Genomic DNA, 22,335 nt, shown 5'->3' with positions numbered 1-22,335 from the left:
TGATTGGATAAAGTGGAGATGTGGGGCCATGATATCACAATCTCTACCTCTTCCAATCAGAGAATGCTTTGCACCTATTGAAAAAATGCAAAGTGCTCTCCAAATGGAGCCCATGCCAAGTGAGCAACCTCCTGTATTCAGTATGCCGCAGAGCAGCCAATTGACACCAGTTAGTGGAAATTACTAGCGGTGTCTACTACAGTGATTTCCAGCTTCCAGAGGGGTTTGGCCTTCTATGGTTTATGTATAGATACATAGTTCCAAGCTGGACCAAGGCAACTATGCAACAATATCCATACCTGGAATTAATTTTTAAAAGATGCTAAAACCTAAGAACGTAAATGTAATATATATCAGCTTATCATTCTTTAGATGCGGCAGTTGGTTTTGTTTTCTTTTTAGGCTAAGAAAATTTTTAGAAAATATAAATCAGCTTAATATTCTTTATAACTTTATGTCTCAGTACTGCTTGACCGGGAATAAAGGGGGTCGATCCCCAAAAGCTTGTCCTAAAAAATTTTAAAAAAGGGTCTGTATTTTAGAGGCTAAATGCTATTTTAAAAGTTGAGGGTGCAAGTTCTTTATAATTCATAATATAATCCCAGCAACTGAGTTTGATTTTTTTTTTCTCCTCTGGAAAAGGTACAAATTTTATTTACTTAGATCTAGGGTTGCCTGAATTGGGCAGAACTTCTCTGTCACATCCAGAGGTATTGAAATGGGGCTACTACACATAGCAAACCTCAAAGCAAACTGGATCGGGGGCCCCTGACCAACAAACCTGCTGCAATAAGTTCTCGGTATTTATAAAACTTTGTCATGCCAAATTATTTTGATAGTAGTAGGGGAAGCTGAATAGTCTAGACATTCAATGTATCCAACAGAATCCATCAAACACTATCATTGTCTAGGAATATCTTCATTTTGTGATGTAAGGTTTTTTACCCCTGCAGTACTAAAATTGTCGATGTGTGGGACAGATGTATTAACTCATGTAAAAACCATTCATGACCAAATGACCATTTATGTAATCCAACCTTTATTTTATCTTAACTGAATTTATAAATCAAAATTTTTGGATAGAGTTGGAAAGCGTTAGAACCAGTGTTAGGTATTTACCACTATCTGGGGCTCTGTTAGGTTGCTTTCTATTTGTTTGTTCCTGTTGCATATCTTTCCAACGGGGTTTCTAGTCTTCTTCTACTCTGTCCAAAAATTAAAAAAAAAAGCTACAGTCCTATCACGCCATTACATCACTTTAAGAATTATTTTTTGTTATGTAAGAAATAGTAAAACAGATGAAATGAAGACTTATACTTAAAATAATATATTGCTCACCCATTTCTATCTGGTCTTTCAAGCATAATCTCTGTTCTCCACCACCAAGTCTCTGGTAAGTGACTTCTGGGAATGACATCTTCTATTTCATCAATTTCATCTAGTCCATCATCCATTATAAAGTAAGATAAATAGAAAAATATTTTCTTTCAGTTAAAGTGGTATTAAACCCAAAAGCAAGCATTTGTCATAGAGTGCCACCCCCGAAGGAGCCACTAGTTCTATGGATTCTCTGATACTGGTCTTCACTGTTTTGTTCCTTCAACCACTCTGACACACCTAGTTAAATTCACATAATTCAAGTCCTACCATGGAGCTACCCACAGCACATTATGGCTTAGCACTAACCCTGTCTAAAGAAAATAGATAATAACACACCTGTATATTAAGGCTACAAACTTATAGATTTTTCCATATATCAAGCAGCAGAACAAATAAAATATAATGGGTCAACAGTGCAATAAACACATTCATAGATAGAATTATACAAAATCACCCATGTACAATAGTTAGAGATGGTACCCGGGCCTACACCCTTACCATACACCCAGATCAGCTTAAAACATGGTCACCGAAAGTGCAGCAAGGCCAGTCTAATAGTAGAAAAGTCTAAACCCCCAGAAGTATACTGCCCACTATTGCACTGGGGTGTTTAAGTCCAAGACTGCTTGCAGGACTTCCCAGGCCAAACAGCCCCAGATAGTTCACAGATGGTGGAACTCAGGCAAAGTGAGTAAGATGGGGGCAGTGTTTTTTTTCTGTCGGCTATCATTGGAGCCCTTTAATGGTGGTCCATTGATGGTGATGAATAGAGGGCACAGCCTGCATTAAGTTTATAGTATAAAAAGGTGCTGGTGTGCTTTGTAGTATTGAACAAGAGGGTACTCAAAAGAAGGGGTAGTAGAGGATCCAGTATAGAGTCAGTTTATAAGAGTAGGATAATCTTGAGTGGAGGTCAGGGTGGCAGACTATGACAGGCTACATGTGTGGGTATTAACCCAGAGGAAGAAAGTATGGCAATGGTGGGCAGTTAGGAGACTGAGTTCCTGCCATACAGTGTATACAATGGGTTAAGAAGTCTCATTAGTCCTGTGCTTCAGCATTGGTTGCCAATGGAGGAGGGGCCCCTCATGAATTGATGACTTGAGCTCTGGTGAACCTGCACAAAGAATGCTGATGATGATAACTGGCAAACCCACTTGCTTTCTCTTGGGTAGATTGCAAACAATGAGTGGCGGATGAATACACTACGCCAGAGGTCTGTACTCTTCCATGTTCTGGCGCCAACTACCCTGAACTTCCCTAGGCAGTACCCTATGAATCCCTCCTCTCCTCCCTCTTGTACTACGGCCTTCTGGGAACTGTAGTCTTTTCAGCATTACGGCAACACTGCCACCTCTACAGTGGAACAACATCTCCCATTGTCCTCTTCAGCAGCACTACCTCTTCTGTAGCCCAATGTTGCCCAAGGAAGACAGGGGGAATAGTAACCCATAGAGAGACAGCAGACAGACGTGTTTTCAGAGGCAGCTCTTTAATTAGGCAATCTAGATGGTGGCCTAAGGCCTTGCACTTCCAGGGGCCTCCCCAGGGGTGGTGCCAGGATTGGAGGGGGGAGCAGTGATGCTGGAGGTGGATGATCCTACAGCTGGGCAGAGAGGAAGGAGGTGCTGCTAGGCAAGGCTCGTGTCATAGGATTTAACTGTGAAGCATAAGAGTTGACTTGTATGAGCAATCATATAACACTGACCAACTCTTTTCACTCTGCCCTTCCACCTGTCATACTGCCCCCCCTCTTGTCCTACTGCCTCCCTCCTGTCCCATGCTCCCCCTTCTGTCACACTGCCCCCCACCTGTCACTCTGCCCCCTTTTTTGTCACTCTGCTTCCCTCCTGTCCTTTTTTTTTTTTTTTTTAATTTAAATGTTTATTGATTTTCAAAATATTAGGAAATTTAAAATCCACAATATAAATTCTCTACATTCATATAACAACAATATCTAATTTAAACATTAATTTTCCATATTTTCCTTATTTCTCCCAACCCCCCCACTAGCAAATCCAAAGTCACCCCCCCTCCCCAACCTCCCACCCCACCCTACATCTACCGCTCTTTGGCAAGAGAAAAAGAGGCTCTAAATCGGGCTCTCACCATAAGGGGGCAGGAAAAAGAGAGGCCTTATTCTCGTCCATTCACCCTTGATCTAAACTCTTCCCATTTTTTCCATTTCGCCTGATATATCCCCATACCATCTTCCTGGGTATAAAACAGTTTCTCTAATCTTACAATATAGTCCATTCTACCTATCCAGTCTTGTTTTTTTGGAGCTTCTACTTGACGCCAAAATTTTGGAATCATTTCCTTGGCTGCATTTAGAAAATACCATGTTCCTGATTCTTTATATTTATTTACTGGCCTCCCTCCTGTCCTACTGCCTCCCTGATGTCACACTGCCCCCCTGATGTCACACTGCCCCCCTTTTAGTCACTCTGCCTCCCTCCTGTCACACTGCCCCCCCCCCCTCCTGTAATACTGCCTCCCTCCTGTCCCACTGCTTCCCACCTGTCAAACTTCCCCCTTTTTGTTACTCTGCCCCCTCTTGTCACTTTCCCCCTCTCTAGTAACTCTGCCCTGCTCCTGTCACACTGCCCCCACGTCCTGTCACACTGCCCCCCTGTCACATTGCCCCCTTTTTGTCACTCTGCCACCCCTCTTGTCTTTTTTCCCCTCCTCTAGTAACTCTGCTACCCTCTTTTCATTCTAGCCCCCTCTTCACACTGCCCCCTTCTTTTCACTCTGCCCCCCCCGACCTTTCACACTGCCCCCCACCTGTCACAATGCCCCACACTGCCCAGGTACCCCCTTCCTGTCACACTTCCAGGTCCCCTTGTTCTATCACAATTTCAGGTCCCCCTCTCCAATTATAATGCTCAGGTATCCTCTGTGTCATAGTGCAGAGTCACCCCAGTTTCTGTGCCCCATCCTCTGGGTACACTGTGTGTTCAGCTCATGCTGCACAGTCTCAATTAACTGGCACACTGATTCACTGCACACTAGCAGCGGTCATCTTGCTGATCCTTTTGGCACGCTAAAAGGGAAGAGCAATTTTTTTTTACAAAGGGCAGTGCACAGTGTACATAGAGTGAGCCTGTTCTGTGTGTTTGTATTACTACAGTCAGATCCATAAATATTGGGACATCGACACAATTCTAACATTTTTGGCTCTATACACCACCACAATGGATTTGAAATGAAACGAACGAGCTGACTATTCTACCTATGCTGCACTGAAAACCCATGCGGTGTTGTCCTCCCTGCCCAATTCTATCTGATTGCATTATAGAGCACCTTGCCCTCTCCATAAGATAAGCTTCCCTTCTAGACCCCTTTTTTCTCCAGTTTTAAGGTAAAAAACCTTGGCGAATGTTAAAATAAGGGCAAAAAGCTTCAGAACAGACAAAGGAGAAAAAAAAAATAAAATAAAATAATATATATATATATATATATATATATATATATATATATATATATATATATATATATTTTTATAGATAGATAGATAGATAGATGTGCTTTAACTGCAGACTGTCAGCTTTAATTTGAGGGTATTTACATCCAAATCAGGTGAACGGTGTAGGAATTACAACAGTTTGCATATGTGCCTCCCACTTGGAGGTGTATTTAAGCAGGACCAGGCCTGTGATCAGTGCCTTGGTGTTTGTTTCCCATGAGCCCCTGTATCTTGTTCCCTGTGCATCTGTTCCTGAGAGAAGTTACCTTGTTGCCGACCCTGCCTGATCCTGATTCCTGTTGACCATCTCCTGCTCTGACTCCTGGCTCGTCCCTGCCTACTCCTATGCTGTTTGACCTCCTGTTGCTGTACCTTGGCTTGTGACCCGTTTACTCTTTACCTGCTGCTCTGTACTGATCTGCCTCCACCGTTACCGACCTGGCTTGTCTGACTACGCTACACTCCATACTGTCATCCGTCCATCCCGCACGGATCCAGTCACTACTGTCCGAACCTGACAGCCTCTTCACATCAGGCTTTCCCCCGGTACATACCCTCGTCGGACCCCTCTACCACAGTTGGGTGCACTCAGGGGCCGCGACCTGGTCTCAGTCCTGCGCCAAGTCCATCCCCACCATCAGGGGCTCTGGTGAAAAGGTAGACTGGGGCTTAGACTCCGCGCCTTGGGGAATCCCGTTCTGTGGGTCACTAGAGATCCCGCCGGGCGGTGCCTGACAGTACCTTACGGCCTGTCTGACCATTCCACCTCTCCAGCCCTGACTAAGCCTGTGTTCCTGAAGCCTGCTACTTCCCTGTGTCAGTCCACACATTTCTGGTCATACCCTGATCCCTGACAGAGGGCTTCAAAATGAGTGCATGCAGTGCTGTAACCACCAGCCATCAGTGCCAGCTGTGGTTGGTACTAGGCCCAGGAGCTGAATCCACCAACTAACGGGCTTGTAATCTAATACTGAACATTCACTAAGCACCTTAATACACAAATTCTGCATTGTGGTAAAGGGAACATGCTGTGAAGACACCAGTCATGCAGATATTAATGGAAGGAGCTCGATCCTTGCAGCAACAGAGCACTGCAATGGTGATCTATTGCAGCTCCTGCTGCTGTCTCAGCCAATGAGGAGGAAAACACCTGGGACAACCTCTGCTCTTGTGCTTATTGTTGGATCGAGATTGGGCTCTAAAAAGTATAGGGGTGCTGAGGAGGCTGCTGCAAGCAGAAGGTTTTTCACCTTCGTGCGTAGAATGAGACTTTACAACCACTTTAAGTCAAGCCCTCACTGACCTATATTGTTGCAGGTACTTTGAAGGTCAAGCTGTTTGAGTAATTTTCAATTCTCTCAGCATCTCAAGTCTCCCTGATGCCCTTTTTCAGGTAGCTCATTAGCACAGCTTGCCATGCTCTCCTCTCTCAGCAGTGACTTAGATGCTTCCCCTCCCAGCAGTGACACTCTTTTGCACCCCTTCTGGAGAAACTGCTGTGTGTTTACTATAGAAGGATAAAAGGCTCATTTTCACTGCTGGGAATGTATAGATATAACTAGAACGGGAAGCGAAGGGAAACCTTCCAGGGGGGACACACTTTAGTGACGAGATTAGGACAGGAAGTGAAGAGAAGTTCTCCCTATGGGGACAGCAAAAAGAAAACGGGTTTTAAACATTTCCAGCACTATTCCTCCCAAAAAAGATTTGACTTTAGACATACTTTATTATGGGTGTACTTATTTGTATGTTTGTGTGGGGGTTTTTGAGTATTTTATGGGTAATAGACTACATGTTTTGGCTGGCCATCGCAAAGACATGAAAACAGTCATCTTGGTAAGTACATGATAATGTCCTCACTCCATGTATGTGTTCACTCCATGTATGTCCTCACTCCATGTATGTCCTCACTCCATGTATGTCCTCACTCTATAACTGTTAATGGTATTGCTCACATCAGGCAGAGTAAAGAAATGCATTTTATCTTACCGACTATTGCACGACGAACTCGTCTCTCTCCACCCTCGCACGAACACTCTAAAGAAAGGTAAAAGTATGAATATATATGAAGATTTCAGAAAATTAAAAAAAAAACATTGTAATTTCTTTGTTAGCAATAGATTAACTTTTAAGTACACTGCTGAAAACAATTAAAGGAACACTTTTTAATCAGAGTCTAGCATCAAGTCAATGAAACTCCTGGGATATTGATCTGGTCAGTTAAGTAGCAGAGGGGGTTGGTATTCAGCTTCAGCTGCTTTGGTGTCAATGAAATTAACAACAGGTGCAGTAAATGGGCAACGATGAGGCGACCCCCAAAACAGGAATAGTTTTACAGGTGGGAGCCACTGACATTTTTTCCCTACTCATCTTTTCTGACTGTTTTTCACTAGTTTGGCATTTGGCGAGGGTCAGTGTTACTATTGGTAGCATGATGTGATACCTGGACCCTACAGAGGTTGCACAGGCAGTCCAACTCTAGGAAGGCACATCAATACGTACCATTGCCAGAAGGTTTGCTCTGTCTCCCAGCACAGTCTCAAGATCATGGAGGAGATTCCAGGAGACAGGCAGTTACTCTAGGAGAGTTGGACAGGGCTGTAGAAGGTCCCTAACCCATCAGCAGGACCGGTATCTGCTCCTTTGTGCAAGGAGGAACTGGATGAGCACTGCCAGAGCCCTACAAAATGACCTCCAGCAGGCCACTGGTGTGAATGTCTCTAACCAAACAATCAGAAACAGACTTCATGAGGGTGGCGTGAGGGCCTGACGTCCTCTAGTGGGCCCTGTGCTCACTGTCTAGCACCATAGAGCTCGATTGGCATTTGCCATTGAACACCAGAATTGGCAGGCCCGCCACTGGCGCCCTGTGCTTTTCACAGATGAGAGCAGGTTCACCCTAAGTACATGTGACACACGCGAAAGGGTCTGGAGAAGTCGTGGTGTTATGGATTGACCGGCGGTAGCCTCTAGCGCTCCACAGACCGGAATTCCCCAGGGCGCGGAATCTAAGTCTCGACCTGCTTGTTCACCAGGGCCCCTGGGTGCAAACCAGGTCGCGGCCCCTGGGTGCAAACAGCTGTGGTAGAAGCACTTGTCGGTGGTACGTAGCAGGTGAGGACCTGATGTGAAGAGGTGGAGTGAGCGAAGTCAGACAGGCCAGGTCAGTAACAGTGGAGGCAGGTCGGTACAAGCGTCAGGCGGAAGAATAAACGGGTTACGGTCCAGGTTCGGCAAAAGGAGATCAAACGTACAGGATTAGACAGGAGAATGGTCAGACAAGCCAGGGATCAGAGCAGGAGATAGTCAGCGAATCAAGGTCAGGTGGGGTTGGCAACAACACAATCTCAGGAAACACAGGATACAGGTAAAGACCATACGACAACTAGAGCACAGACCTGACCTGTTTAAATAGGGTGCCCTGCGTCCTCATTGGTGCCAGGCACACGTCCGCGATCGCGAGTGCGCGACCGCCACTGCCGTCGCGGGTGCCCAGGTCCTAATGCTCGCACGCTAGTGTTTTCCCCTGGCATACCGCGCATGCGCAGACCCATGCGCCGCGGTAAGGTCTGGGGTCCCTGACACGTGGAGAACATTATGCTGCCTGTAACATCATTCAGCATGACCGTTTTGGTGGTGGGTCAGTGATGGTCTGGGGAGGCATATCCATGGAGGGACGCACAGACCTCTACAGCCTAGACAATGGCACCCTGACTGCCATTAGGTATTGGGATGAAATCCTTGGACCCATTGTCGGACCCTACGCTGGTGCAGTGGATCCTGGGTTACTCCTGTTCCACGACAATGCCTGGCCTCATGTGGCGAGAGTATGAGTCAGGATGAAGGAATTAATACCATTGAATGGCCCCAACGCTCGCCTGACCTAAATCCAATAGAACACCTCTGGGATATCATGTTTTCGATCCATCCAACACTGCCAGGTTGCACCTCAGACTGTCCAGAAGTTCAGTGATGCCCTGGTCCAGATCTAGGAGGAAATACCCCAGGACACCATCCATGGTCTCATTAGGAGCATGCCCAGACATTGTCAGACATGCATACAAGCACGTGGGGCCCATACAAACTACTGAGGACCATTCTGAGTTGCTGCAATGAGATTTCAGTAAAATGGACTAGCCTGCTGCATAATTTTTTCACTTTGATTTTTGGGGTGTCTTTGAATTCAGTCCTCTGTAGGTTGATCATTTTCATTTCCATCAAAAGATGGGGCATCCTTACATTCATAACAGATTACCCCGTCCATATCAGTATAGATATCCAGCATGAGATTTTTCCCCATTGAGATCTGATGTGTTTTCAAAGTGTTCCTTTCATTTTTTTGAGCAGTGTATATTTGGTTAGCTACATACAAACATGAATTAGTCGATGCAGGGCAAAAGGAGGTAGATGGAGAAAGGAAGGAGGAAGTGTTTTATATAGCTTGCTAGAACTCATGCATTTCCTGTTGTCTGATGTCCTCGGTTGCTAGGACGCAGGTGGCTCATGTCATCTAGTATTCTAGGTTACTAGGACGCAGGAGGCTCATGTCTTGTTGTAAAAATAGGCAAGTACATTAAAATAAATGGCTACTTTTGCATGACTATTTTTATTAGAAAATCACCTGATCTTTGTGCAGTCTCCTTTGCAAAGCTTGACTGTAGAGCCAAACCGGCATCATAAAACACTTGTAAGCCATCACCACCTGCCCCCACGGTGCAGCCTGAATCTGACTTTCCCACAATGTCCCAAACCTGAAAAATAGAAGTAAAAGCAACAAAAGTACAAAACAATGGAGTTGTTGTGTATTTCTAACTGATCCCCAATAAGGAAAGTTTTCCTTTCTTCCACCTGACAAGCAAGTATAAATCCCTTAATGAACATAAAAACAAGAATAAACATGCAGCAAAGGTTGTAGTCTGTAACGGAACCGGAACCCAGACCGCACTGAGTTTTTCCGTTATAGCACAACTTCCCCTGTCCGAACACCATCCACGGACCACGCCCTCGGAATCCCTCAGGAAAAAGACAGACAACACCCAGCTCCTACTAAAACAGGAAGTCAACTAACTTTATTGTACACAAAACATGTTTTATACAGAGGGCGGGGAAAGACAACCAGGGACAGGAAACACCTCATCACCCCTCCCCATCCAACCAGACACAGAACAATGGGATGCAACCATGTGGCAAAGGACATTGACCAACCCCCACACCAATACACAAACAGTACATCCCATAATAGTTGGCTGGACAGGGAGACACAGCACAATGGGGGGTAGCACATGGTAAACAGACAATGGACAACACACTATACACAGGACTCAGACATTCACATACACACCCTGTAACCCTTAACAGGCACAGGGTGCCTTAAACATAATGAGGGGGACATGAGCTGACCAAGCGGTCCCCCCACCCCCAAAAGTCACTCCCGTCACATATCTCCCCTTTCGGTAGGAGAGTAACACAGGAGTAGATCCCAGACGGATGTACTCTGAAGTTACTCTGCACCTCCAGTTCCCCAATGCCGGCACCCACACAGAACCCCAAACAAATTGTCCCACACCAAGCGTTACTCACCCAGCCAACCTCTGCCTCTCCCGTAGAACATACCCGCCGCTGGGAAGAAGTACGGACTGGTCCTTCTCCCGGAAATCCTCTCAGCCGCTGGAGAGAAGACAGGGTGGCTGGGCCGACTCCATCCTTCTGTAGGTGATCTGGGCCGACTACCCAGCATCCCTGGGGTATCCAGGTGGTGGCTGTAGTTGCTAGGCAGAGGCCAGCGGCGCTCTGCCCTGTTGCCAGCACTTCTGCTGGGAATCTCACATCTGCTCCGGCTAACCGTGGGGGAGGGAGGCTGACTTCCTCCACTCTGGCTGACTCTGGGGGAGGGAGGACAACAACCTCCTCTCCCTTCTCACCCTGGGCCTCTGAAACTACCACAGGCATGGGGCAAAGGTCCTGGACCCTCTGTTCGGTTGTCAGCGCTTCAGCTGGCAGCTCCCCGGCTGGTTCCTCATCAGTAAAAAAGTTAATCAAATCCCTAGCCTCTGGAACTGGGGTTTGGGGATCGGGGCTCACCATCTCCTGTCCGTGGAACTCAGGAGACATTACCAGTGCTGGGCAGAGTTCAGTACTGTTTGGCCCTGTTGCCAGGTCTACTGCTGGTTCCTCCTCAGCTGAGAGGTCTATCAGATCCCCAGTCTCTGGAATTCCCACTGCTGATTCTTGGGCATGCTGCTTAACATGTCCTAGCAGCTGCCTGTATGCCCTTACTAGATCCAGTTCTTTCTGCAGCAGGTATTCCAGATCTGGTTTAAGTTCTGAGACCCCTGTGAGACCGAACATAGCCTCTCTGCCTTCTCGTAACTCCTTCAGAGTAGGTTCTCCTCTATCGCCAAACACAAAAAGGTCTGTAAGGCTCTCCCACAGCAATCCAGGGCCACCAAAGTCAAGTCCCTCAGGAGAGCACTCTGTGGACACCCCTAAATATTCCTGCTCTGCGTACCACTGCAGAGCCCGATATCTATTGTCCAGTTGTATCTCCTGCTGGACCAGCCTGTCCAACTCAGCCAACCATTGCTCCTGGGGTTGCTCTCCCAGGAATGGCATCCGTGACTTTCGATGGTCCCTGGCCCGTTCCCCTGGGGTTGGGTAGCACTTGCCTTTGTCCATACCAGCAGCCTGGACCGCTCCTCTCCAAAGCACCTCCCAAATCCGCTGCCTGAGCTCCAGGTACTGATCCGTAGACACAGTCCTGGGGTATGTTGCAAGAACAGTCTGTAGTAGCCCTGGGAACTCGGATGCCAGGTCCATATCTCCACTGGGGTGACTGACGTCTTTTCCTGCTCTTGAATCCCGGTGGTGGTTTGGATGTGTTTACAGCTGGAAGCACAATCCCACCGCTTGCCACCAATGTAACGGAACCGGAACCCAGACCGCACTGAGTTTTTCCGTTATAGCACAACTTCCCCTGTCCGAACACCATCCACGGACCACGCCCTCGGAATCCCTCAGGAAAAAGACAGACAACACCCAGCTCCTACTAAAACAGGAAGTCAACTAACTTTATTGTACACAAAACATGTTTTATACAGAGGGCGGGGAAAGACAACCAGGGACAGGAAACACCTCATCACCCCTCCCCATCCAACCAAACACAGAACAATGGGATGCAACCATGTGGCAAAGGACATTGACCAACCCCCACACCAATACACAAACAGTACATCCCATAATAGTTGGCTGGACAGGGAGACACAGCACAATGGGGGGTAGCACATGGTAAACAGACAATGGACAACACACTATACACAGGACTCAGACATTCACATACACACCCTGTAACCCTTAACAGGCACAGGGTGCCTTAAACATAATGAGGGGGACATGAGCTGACCAAGCGGTCCCCCCACCCCCAAAAGTCACTCCCGTCACATAGTCCTTCACCACTCTTTAGAACTTGAAGAAAAGTTTTTTTTTAATTGCCACTTACCATGAGAGCTCTAATTTATGGTATGTTGTAAGAAGCACTACTTCTGTAAGAGGGGCTTTCTGGCTGACTAGAATTGATGCCAAGAGCACAAGTCTCCAACCCCACTTCTGTCTTGCTAGAACATGAACCCTCTTCCATATTGTACCCCACTTCATACCAGAGGCCCCCACACAACATTCCCAGCCATTGGTCTTTATATCAGAAGGAAGGAATGTCAATCATATGAATAGATTACCTGCATTTTACTGATGGAATGAAGGGATTGGCATAACCGTCACATCACACTAGACAATACATAGTCAATCACATTTAGTGGACGGTCTGCAATAGTCACATGTGAAAGCATATTGAGCACCTTTAGCAGCCATCTTCCTCTAACTGTCTCTCTATCCACCCAGGGCATTCATACTCACAGGACTGTGCTCCTGTAGTCATCTCCACAGGCACACCTCTCCCAGGACCCTCCAGGGAAACAACCTCACTCAGGGAACTCTTGGCCTGGCCTAAAAGGCCTTATGCAATCCGCCCTAGCCCCCACCTCCATAAGGGTCAGAAAGTGTACAACCGGCTCCTCCTGAATGCAGGTCAATTCCTCTGCAGCCTTCTGCTCTGTCCAGATCCTACACGTGCTGGATACATCTGTGCTGGTGTAGGGTGCAGGAGCGGACTGACCATTTGGAAACTCGGGCACTGCCCGAGGGCCCGGGGTCAGTAGGGGGCTCCATGGGATGCCCCTGCTACCTTTTGCATAGGCTTTTTTGAGTTTGGGCAAGGAAACAGGGGCCCCATGATCCCCTATTGCCCAGGGGCCCCATGAGTTGTCATTCCGCCCCTGGTAGGGTGCTTAGCTCCCATACCCCAAGTGTGTTTGTGCTCCTCCCAACTTGGTGACATCACTGCAGGAGGGCTCTGATTAAAAGGACCCTAGCACCTGATGACACTGTCTACTGTAACCAGACACTATTCTGCTACAGAGCCACCTACTGGCAAAGAAACAAACTGCACCTGCCTACATGCCCACTTACAGCTGAATATCAGTCATCCTGCTGACTGGGGATGCTACTTTTCCCTGTTGTCACTTTCAGATCTGATGATGTTTTTACTCCCTAACTCAACCACAACTTTGCCTAATAATTTAATAGCCCTACCTAGCAATTGCTAACCTGGAGTCAACCCAGCCTACCCTCCAATCTTAGCCTCTTCTTGACCCCCACACCCAGACTAGGCACTGTTGTTCCATCCCCACCCCCTTTGCTAAAGATCTATCAAATAAAATAATAAAGATATTTTATCTTTTGGAAGATTCAAGGCAATTAATTTTCCATATTTTCTTTTATCTCTCTCTTCTTTAATCTGTTATCTTTCATGGAATAGACTTGTAAGATCTATGTGTTTGATTTCCTGGGTCTACACACCTACTGCAGCCACACACCTCACATATTCATTGTATGAAGTGACATGGCCTAATCTCAAGGTGGGCAGAAATAGTTCCCATCTCTGAGGTGGGATGAAAACCATCCATCTCCACGGTCAAAAGAAACACCTTTCAACTCAAAGGGGGGTAGGGAGGGTAGCAGTAACCCCAATTTCCTAGGTGGACAGTAATACCTTCCAGATCCAAGGTTGGCAGGAATACCTTCCAACTGTAAGGTGCGTGGGAATACCTCCCAACTCCAAAGTTTTTAGGAAAACCTACCAACTTCAAGGTGGGCAGCAATACCTTCAGATTCCAAGATGGGCAGGAACACCTCATGATTCCAAGGTTGGCAGGAATACCTTCAGAATCTAAGGCAGGTAGGAATACATCCCAACTCTGAGGTAGGCATGAATACCTACCAGCCAGGGGCGGACTGACCATTTGGAAACTCGGGCACTGCCCGAGGGCCCAGGGTCAGTAGGGGGCCCCATGAGATGCCCCTGGTACCTTTTTCATAGGCTTTTTTGAGTTTGGGCAAGGACACAGGGGTCCCATGATCCCCTATTGCCCGGGGGACCCATGAGTTGTCAGTCCGCCCCTGCTACCAGCTAATAGGTAGGTAGAAATACTTTCCAATTTCAAAGGTGACATGAATACCTCCCAACTCCAGGGTTGGCTTTGAAACATTTCAACTCCAAGTTGATCAGGAGTACCTCCAAACTCCAAAGTGGACTAGAATACCTTCTGGCTCCATGATTGGCATTAATACTTTCTAACTTCAAGGCTGGCAGGAATACCTCACAACTCCAAAGTGGGTAGAAATACCTATACTCCAAGGAGGGCAGAAATATCTCCTCACTCCATATGGGCATAGATACCACCCGATTCCAAGGTAGGGAGGAATAACCTCCAACTCTAAGGTGGGCAGAAATACCTCTAATGGCAAGGTTGGCAGGGATACCTTCCAACTCCAAGGTAGGAATACCTCCCAAATCATAAGTGGGTAGGAACACCTACCTGCTTCAGTGGGGCAAGAATACCTCCCAACTCCATGGTGGGAAGGAGCACATCCTGAAGCTACAGGTTTCTATAAAATATATTAGAAACCAATCTGTTATAAAATATTGTCTTTAGTTGGACCGACCATTCAGAAATACTCAGGTGTATTAACATTCAGAAACATTTCCATATTTATTCTTAAATATGATTAAAAGTTCTTACACATAAAGCAGTTTGTTTATAATACCTTAGCATGTTCTTCTGACTGCATATAAAGTCAGTAGACCAGTATACTTTACTAAGCCATTGTTGATTTCTCACCTTCTTTTGTGACATCCAAAACTTTGCATTCTGTTTATAGACATCCTTCTCCACAATAAGTAGGTTCACTTGAGCCTTGTAGTCTGCTGTAATTTTTACACTTGACATATCTGCAGGATTCAGTGCCCTACCGCTTCTTGTATTACCGTCTGTGATCTCCAGCTGTAGTTAACAAATCAGAAGATGTTTGAATAGTAGAGCCCTCCAAGACATTAATGTCAAACATCTAGTCACATTTATAGGAAAGTTCTTAATTTACATCTAGCACCCTCTGGTGTACATAGTTGTTTAGAATAGTTAGAGGCTTGTTAGAACCCTGAGTTTAGACAGAGGGTTACTTTAGGTAAGGCTGGAGTGCTCTGTAGATTAGTCCTCTGGTACCTCCCCCTGCTCTATAAGCTTGGAGAAGATTCTAGAAGTTAATAGGCAGAGGTAAAGAGGAGCTGATATTAATGAGAATCTGACCAATCCCAGACAGGAGGCCTGACAGTGTGGCAGAACAGCCCATAAATATGAGAGAGCCTGGCCAGCAGGGGAGTCGGGTGGAAGACGGAGTGCCGAGAGGTGCTGCTGTGTAGCCTAGGAGGGGACCCCGGGAGAAGGGGGGTTCTGCCTCCAGACTAGAAGTTGGAAGAAGGAAGCAAGCTGAAAGAGGGAGCCCTGCAGTCCACCAAGGAAGGCCAGTCTGCATAGCTTGGAGAGGAACCAGCCCAGCTAGAAGGCCTGAAAACTGTTCTTTCCACAGCTGCAGGACAAGGACAGTGTGAGTACCTCTACACCCCCAGGGCCTATAAGGGAGATGTCTTCTGGATGCAAGTTCTTGGCAGGTCTTCAGGGGACAGTTTATAGCTTACCCAATCATTTGTCCTGGGATCAGATACCGTAGACAGCTGGGCTGGTATTTTGTTAACTTAGGGGGCTAAGAGCTCCTACAAGTTAGGACGTTGCTAAAAATTCACTCAAGGGAACTCAGAGCTCCGGCAAGCTACTACTTTGTTAAAGACTGTCATAGTTCCAGCTAGAACAGTCAAATTCCTGCCATTTTTGTAGTATAGAGAAGGAAATTGTTCTCAATTGGTATTCTGCAATCAAGTTGGGCATCCCATAACCCCTTTACCCTATACAAAATAAATTCCCTAATAACACTTAAAAATCAAGCCCATGGACTGTTTCTTGGGTCTGGTTACAAATGGAAAATGCATGTTTCCTGGCTGTGCGGGAAGTAAAGAGGGACCCAAAGCCAGCAGCTCTGAAGAGGGTAGTGCCACATATAAAGTATAAGGGTTTTTACTTCTGGGTCAATTTATTTTTTTAAAGATTATTCAGTCTATTTTCAATATTTTCACTAAATATTAATATAACTGTAGCACTACCCTCTTCGGGGTTGCTGAAGTTATTGGGCCCCACTATAGTCTTGCACAGCCAAGTAAGACGCATTTTCTTCAGACTTGCATTACAAGTCTCGTTAGAGCAAAACTCTTCTGGGAGCGCTCTCCAGCCTCTCCTGATGTACCACTCCAGACCCCAGATGAATCCTCTTCTCATCCAGCTATCTGGAGGAAATCCCTGGGCAAGTGGATCCAAAGCTGCCACTTTAAATGCAACAGTCCTGAGTATAGAGCTAGTCAGGTTTCCCACTAGAATGCCCTCTCCCCTTTTGTCTCAACCAGGAGGTGCAGCATTACTCACTCAGTCCTTTTCTGTGAACTGGTTGGGTTGGTGGCTGCCTTCAGGGCTTCTGCTGGGCTGGCTTCTTCCCTGGCTCCACAGGTGTTCCTCCCTCTGGTGACCATTGGAGCTGAGTGATTCTCCTTTCCAGGTCCCAGCCTGTAGGTAGGCTCCTTCCCACTGGGCCCCTTCCCAGGCTTTTACATATCAGCCTCTCTCACATCTTCCAACCTAACTCTCCTGCTGCTGAGCAGGCTCTCTCACACTTAAAGGCTGCCCTGACCCCACAACAAGCCTCCTGCTTGGGGATTGGCCAGATTTCTCTAAGTGTTCAAGCCAGCCCCTCTTCACCTCCCGCCCACTGTTTCTAAAATCTTCTTCACATTTCTAGAGCAGGGGGAGGTACCAGGGAACTGACCTGCAGAGCCCTCAGCCCTGACCTAAATTTGATCCCTCTAACTTAAACCCAGGTTGCTACTCAGGCTTCCTAGCAGAAAAATAAACTAGCTATTTCCCCCTAGCTAACTAGAAGGGCGCTACATAACTTTCACCAAATATTTGCCCATGGGTAAAAGTTGTGTAAATCTTACTGATGTTTTATATGTTTTATTATCTTTCTCAGATGCACCTGCCTAATAAGGGATGGCAGCATTTATTATTATTTTTGTTTGTTTATCCACTTGCCCTCCGGAAGGTTTTACCCCCTTGTTGACAAGGCCATTTTTTGCTTTTCAGCACTGTTACTTTAATTGACAATTACGCCGTCATGCAATGCTATGTTCGAATGAAATTTAAATGTTTTTCCCACAAATTGAGCTTTCTTTTGGGGGTAATTGATCACCTTGGGGTTTTACAGTGTTTGTGATATAAACAAAAAAAGACCGCCAATGTTAAAAAAAAACCCAAAACACTAACTTTCAGCAATAGACCATATCCAACGAAAAAAAATGTTAAAAAAATGTAATCTCCTCATAAAGTTTTGCCAAAATGTATTCTGTTACATGTCTTTAATAAAAATAATCCCAATAAGTGTATATTGACTGGTTTGTGTGAAAGTTATAGAGTCTACAAACTATGGGCCAGGGGCGGACTGACCATTTGGAAACTCAGGCACTGCCCGAGGGCCCGGGGTCAGTAAGGGGCCCCATGAGATGCCCCTGGTACTTTTTTCATAGGCTTTTTTGAGTTTGGGCAAGAACACAGGGGCCCCATGTTTCCCTATTGCCCGGGGGCCCCATGAGTTGTCAGTCCGCCCCTGCTATGGGCTATACTGTATACTGAAATTTTAATTTTTTTATACTACTAATGGCAGTGATCAGCGACTTATAACAGGACTGTGATAGTGCGGTGGGCAATCTGACGTTGGGGGGAACTAACTGCCACTGACATCCCCAGTGACATTATTACAGTGATCACTGCTAATAATATGCACTGTCACTGTACTAACAACACTGGGCAGAAAGGGGTTAACAACATCTAGGGCGATCAAGGGGTTAATTGTGTGCCTACAAAGTGTTTATGTGTGTAATATGTGGTGCTTTTACTGGGGATGTTGTTGTTTCCATTCCCTGCCTAGCAGGGTATGAAAAAGCAACTCTATCCCATTACTGAACACAGCTCTGTGTTGTTTGCAATCACAAAGCTGTGTTCCGTGAAACACAGAGCCGATTACTGGGTCTCTGCGGTCAGTCATTGGCCAGGACCAGGTGATTGACATGTGCTGTGGCAAATCATAGCACAGCCAGGCCGACACGCATGCACGCCATCTATCCGGGTCTGCGAATCACATACCAGTTAACAGCCACTTTGCCACCATACAAGAGCATGGTGTGTTCGGCAAGAGGTTATTTACAACCACTTGACCTCCAGAAGGTTTTACCCTCTTCACGATTAGACCATTTTTTTGCTTATCAGCACTGTGCTACTTTAACTGGCAATTGCGCAATCATGCAACACTGTATACAAACAACATTTAAATAATTTCTTTCCACACAGAGAGCTTTCTTTTGGTGGTATTTGATCACCACTGGGTTTTTTATTTTTTGCTACATAAACAAAAAAACAATTTTGAGGAAAAAAAACAATATTTTCTACTTTCTGTTATAAAGCATATCCAATAAAATCAAATTTCTTCATAAATTTACGCCAAAATGTATTCTGCTACATGTCTTTAGTAAAAAAAAAAAAATAATCCCAATAAGTGTATATCAATTGGTTTTCGTGAAAGTTATAGTGTCTACAATCTATGGTAAATTTGAAAATTGATCAATTTTGTTGTACTGACCCCCTATCTCACCTCTGGAGGCCATTAAAAGGCCAGGATAGTACAAATACCCCCAAATTACCCCTTTTTGGAAAGTAGACAGTCTAAGGTATTACGTAAAAGGGTTTTTTTAGTTTTTTTGAAGTTGTGATTTTTTTTTTTATCAATTTTTTGGAAAACGAAGAAGTAAAATAGATTTTTTTACATTTTTTTTTACATACTGTCACCCCAGTGCAGTACCTTATCATATGACTGATGTGGCAATGATTAGGGATACTGTCTGGTGACAGTATGTAAAAAAAACATTTTTTTTTTATTTTGTTTTATTTTTTTACAATTTTTTTTACATACTTTCTTCAGAGTAGATCAGTCATAGTAACACTATGGCCAGGTGCATTGTTTTGGCCAATCACAATGCGCAGTGCATTGTGGGCCGCAGTGGACGAATAGCCCGCCAAACGCCCTTGTCGTTCGTGATTTCTCCGAACACGCGAGTGGCCGAACATACAACCTATCTTTGATCATCACCTTCGCTAACCAATACAGGAGAGAAAAAAATAATTACCCCAGATGGACTGTTCACCATTTCTCTCCAGTGCTTAGGCTGTCTGCATATGGTATTAACATGCACATTCATGCAATTACTTGTGTTACTCAGGTTCTATAAATAGTTGTCCAGTAGTTGGATCTTTCATCCATTGCCCTATGGTTATAGTTTTTTAGGTCCAATTAGCACTTTTGATAATATATTCCTTTATCACAGTTTAATGTATTTGTCCCCCATCTTACCTTACAGGAATCCTCTACATCTATCCAAATGGAGTCAGATACAATTTCATGTTTTACGCCAGTTTTTAACACATAGTAGGCAACAAAGCGAAAGAATGGGAGCATCTCCAAAGTTACCGGAAGGACCAATGTCACCAGGGTCTGACTTTCCTTCCTCTTCTGTCTGCCAACTTTAATTATCTTGCCTCTACTTAGAACCTGAAGAAAGCAAAGTTGAAGGGTACAGAGTCAGGATGGCTGTATATTCACTTAACTTTGAAAAAAGCCCAACAGTGGCTAAAAAATTTTAAATATTATGCTAAATAACAGAAATTTTTTGGGAACTAAATTCAAAAATATTGTGAAAATACTCCAGGCAAACATCTAAATCAGCCTTTCTCAATCAGGGTTCCTCCTGAGGTTGTTAGGGGGTTCCTCAAACTGTGGTTGATTGACTTCATGCATGTTGCTGCCTTCAAAGTCCCACGGCCAGTGTTAGCAGTATTAGCAGTCTCTAAAAGTGGTAAAAAAAAAAAGTGGGAAATTCTTCCCAATGACCACCAACTTAAGGGGACATTCTTGCTCCAACTGACTACTAATGTAAGGGGGTCTGTCACCTACTGACCATAAATGTAAGCAGACCATTCTTTCATTCTTTACTGTCCACCAATGTCAGGGGACACCTCTCTCACTAACCATCAAAGTAATTACGGCTCTTCTCTACTGATGGCCACCAAAGCGGTATAAGCGATACATCAAAGTATAGTGTCACTACTATTAAACCCTACTTTAACAAGTTCTAAATGCCAGGAGGCAGAGGCGGACATTCTGATCATGTGACTGATGTGATTGGCTATTAGAGTGGTCACATGATCTGAAAGCTCCTGTTCGCAAATATGAATCAGGAGCTTTCAGGTACTCGCAGGTTACTGTGCTGAGAGTGAGCAGTGAGTGTGCTTTCAGCACAGTATATTGTTTACATAGGGGCAAATATATGCAGTCCCTTAAATCCCACCCACCTAGAGGCTGCATATATGTGTATGGCTGGTGGGAAGAGGGTAATGTTAGGGAAAACTATAATTTTCATTATCTGAGTTTATTTTGTGGTTTATTATTATTATTTGCTTAATGTATTACCTCATTGTGTTGAAGAGGGGGGTGTTAAACCATGATATGCTTTGGGTTGCAAATTCTGAAAAATTATGCCACCTGAAAATTATTTTAAGGGTTCCTTTGGGGTAAAAGGGTTGATAAAGGCTGATCTAAATACATAGTTATAACGTGTATATATAGTGCATTTACCTTTTCTTTTTTGTTCTGTACAGCCACTAGTTCCTGGGTCAGCTACCTGCTTACTTTAAAGAGATGATGATGTTGATTTTTGTCTAATGGATCTGAAACTACATGTATTACCTCTCTGACTGTGCAGTGTGGAAGTGGTGTGTAGATAGAAAAGTTGGCTAAGTGAAAAATCAAATTCATGTATACCAGGGGTGGACTGACAACTCATGGGGCCCCCGGGCAATAGGGGATTATGGGGCCCCTGTTTCCTTGCCCAAACTCAAAAAAGCCTATGAAAAAGGTACCAGGGGCATCTCATGGAGCCCCCTACTGACCCCCGGCCCTTCGGGCAGTGCCCGAGTTTCCAAATGGTCAGTCCGCCCCTGTATACATATTTTTGGCTATGTACTGTACTTAGCTGTAATCGCTAATTGTGGGTTAAAACTTTATAGCTGTGTAATTCTGAATGTTAGTCAAACCTTTGGCTTCATGGCTCAAGTCATTGGGGTTGATTTACTAAAGAAATATAGACTGTTCCTGGCGCCGACATCTTCAGTGTGGACACCCAGCTGTGACAGCTCACGGCTTCACAGCACTGTGCCCACTGCGCATGCTCAATTAGTGCTGCACTTTCTGAATGGTCTTGTAGTCTTCTGGGACCTGTCACGTGTCCCAGAAGACTACGGGGAGGGAAGGGGAGGACAATTTCCGCTTCCAATCACCTAGGCAATCGCAGCAGAAGCGTGAGCAGGTACCTGAAAATTTTGGGTTCCTGCTCTCTCCCCCCCCCCCCCCCCCCATTCCAGAAGGTGCCAATTCTTAACGGGAAGCAGGGGAACAGTCCTTAAATCAGAACTTCCCCTTTTTGGTGGGGCTCCGCTTTAAGAGTTAATTGAAGTCCAAGAGATCAGAGAGATTTACCTTCACCTATAGCTTCCCTGAAAATTTAGGTTTTCAGGATTCTGGAAGTGGAGAGGAGGAGCCAGAGTTATAAGTAACACTGAAGGAGCACTGTGATAGGGAGGAGGAGAACCAGGAGAGAGCAGAGTCTCCGAGGCCAAGAGAGTGGAGTTTTGAGGAGGAGGGGATGGTCAAAAGTATCAAAAGCCACAGAGAGGACAAGTAGTAGGTATATGGAGTAGTGGCCATTAGTTTTAGCAGTTAGTAAATCATTAGTGAGTTTTAGTAGGGCAGTTTCAGTGGAGTGTAGTGAGTGAAAGCCAGACTGTAAAGGGTCAAGAAGGTTGTTGTCGGTGAGGTGGGAGCTCAGGCGA

General features: G+C 45.4%; 1 protein-coding gene across 1 annotated transcript in view; it reads right to left on the bottom strand.

Annotated features, from left to right (window-relative positions):
- The window catches only part of LOC149453932 (A.superbus venom factor 2-like), a 290,293-nt gene that overhangs the window by 191,848 nt on the left and 76,110 nt on the right, over positions 1-22,335 (bottom strand). Inside the window, exons 13-17 of the mRNA XM_089688005.1 lie at positions 19,802-19,999; positions 15,082-15,243; positions 9,471-9,600; positions 6,839-6,886; positions 1,339-1,438 (exon numbers count right to left, since the gene is read on the bottom strand). Of these exons, the coding sequence (XP_089544131.1) occupies positions 1,339-1,438; positions 6,839-6,886; positions 9,471-9,600; positions 15,082-15,243; positions 19,802-19,999 (638 nt within the window). The remainder of the gene's footprint in view (positions 1-1,338; positions 1,439-6,838; positions 6,887-9,470; positions 9,601-15,081; positions 15,244-19,801; positions 20,000-22,335) is intronic.

This window comes from Staurois parvus, unplaced genomic scaffold (assembly GCF_062004578.1).
Source record: "Staurois parvus isolate SC_StPar_1 unplaced genomic scaffold, SC_StPar_1.0 ptg000444l, whole genome shotgun sequence".
Lineage (NCBI taxonomy): Eukaryota > Metazoa > Chordata > Amphibia > Anura > Ranidae > Staurois > Staurois parvus.
This window is presented reverse-complemented; position numbering and strand designations above follow the sequence as displayed.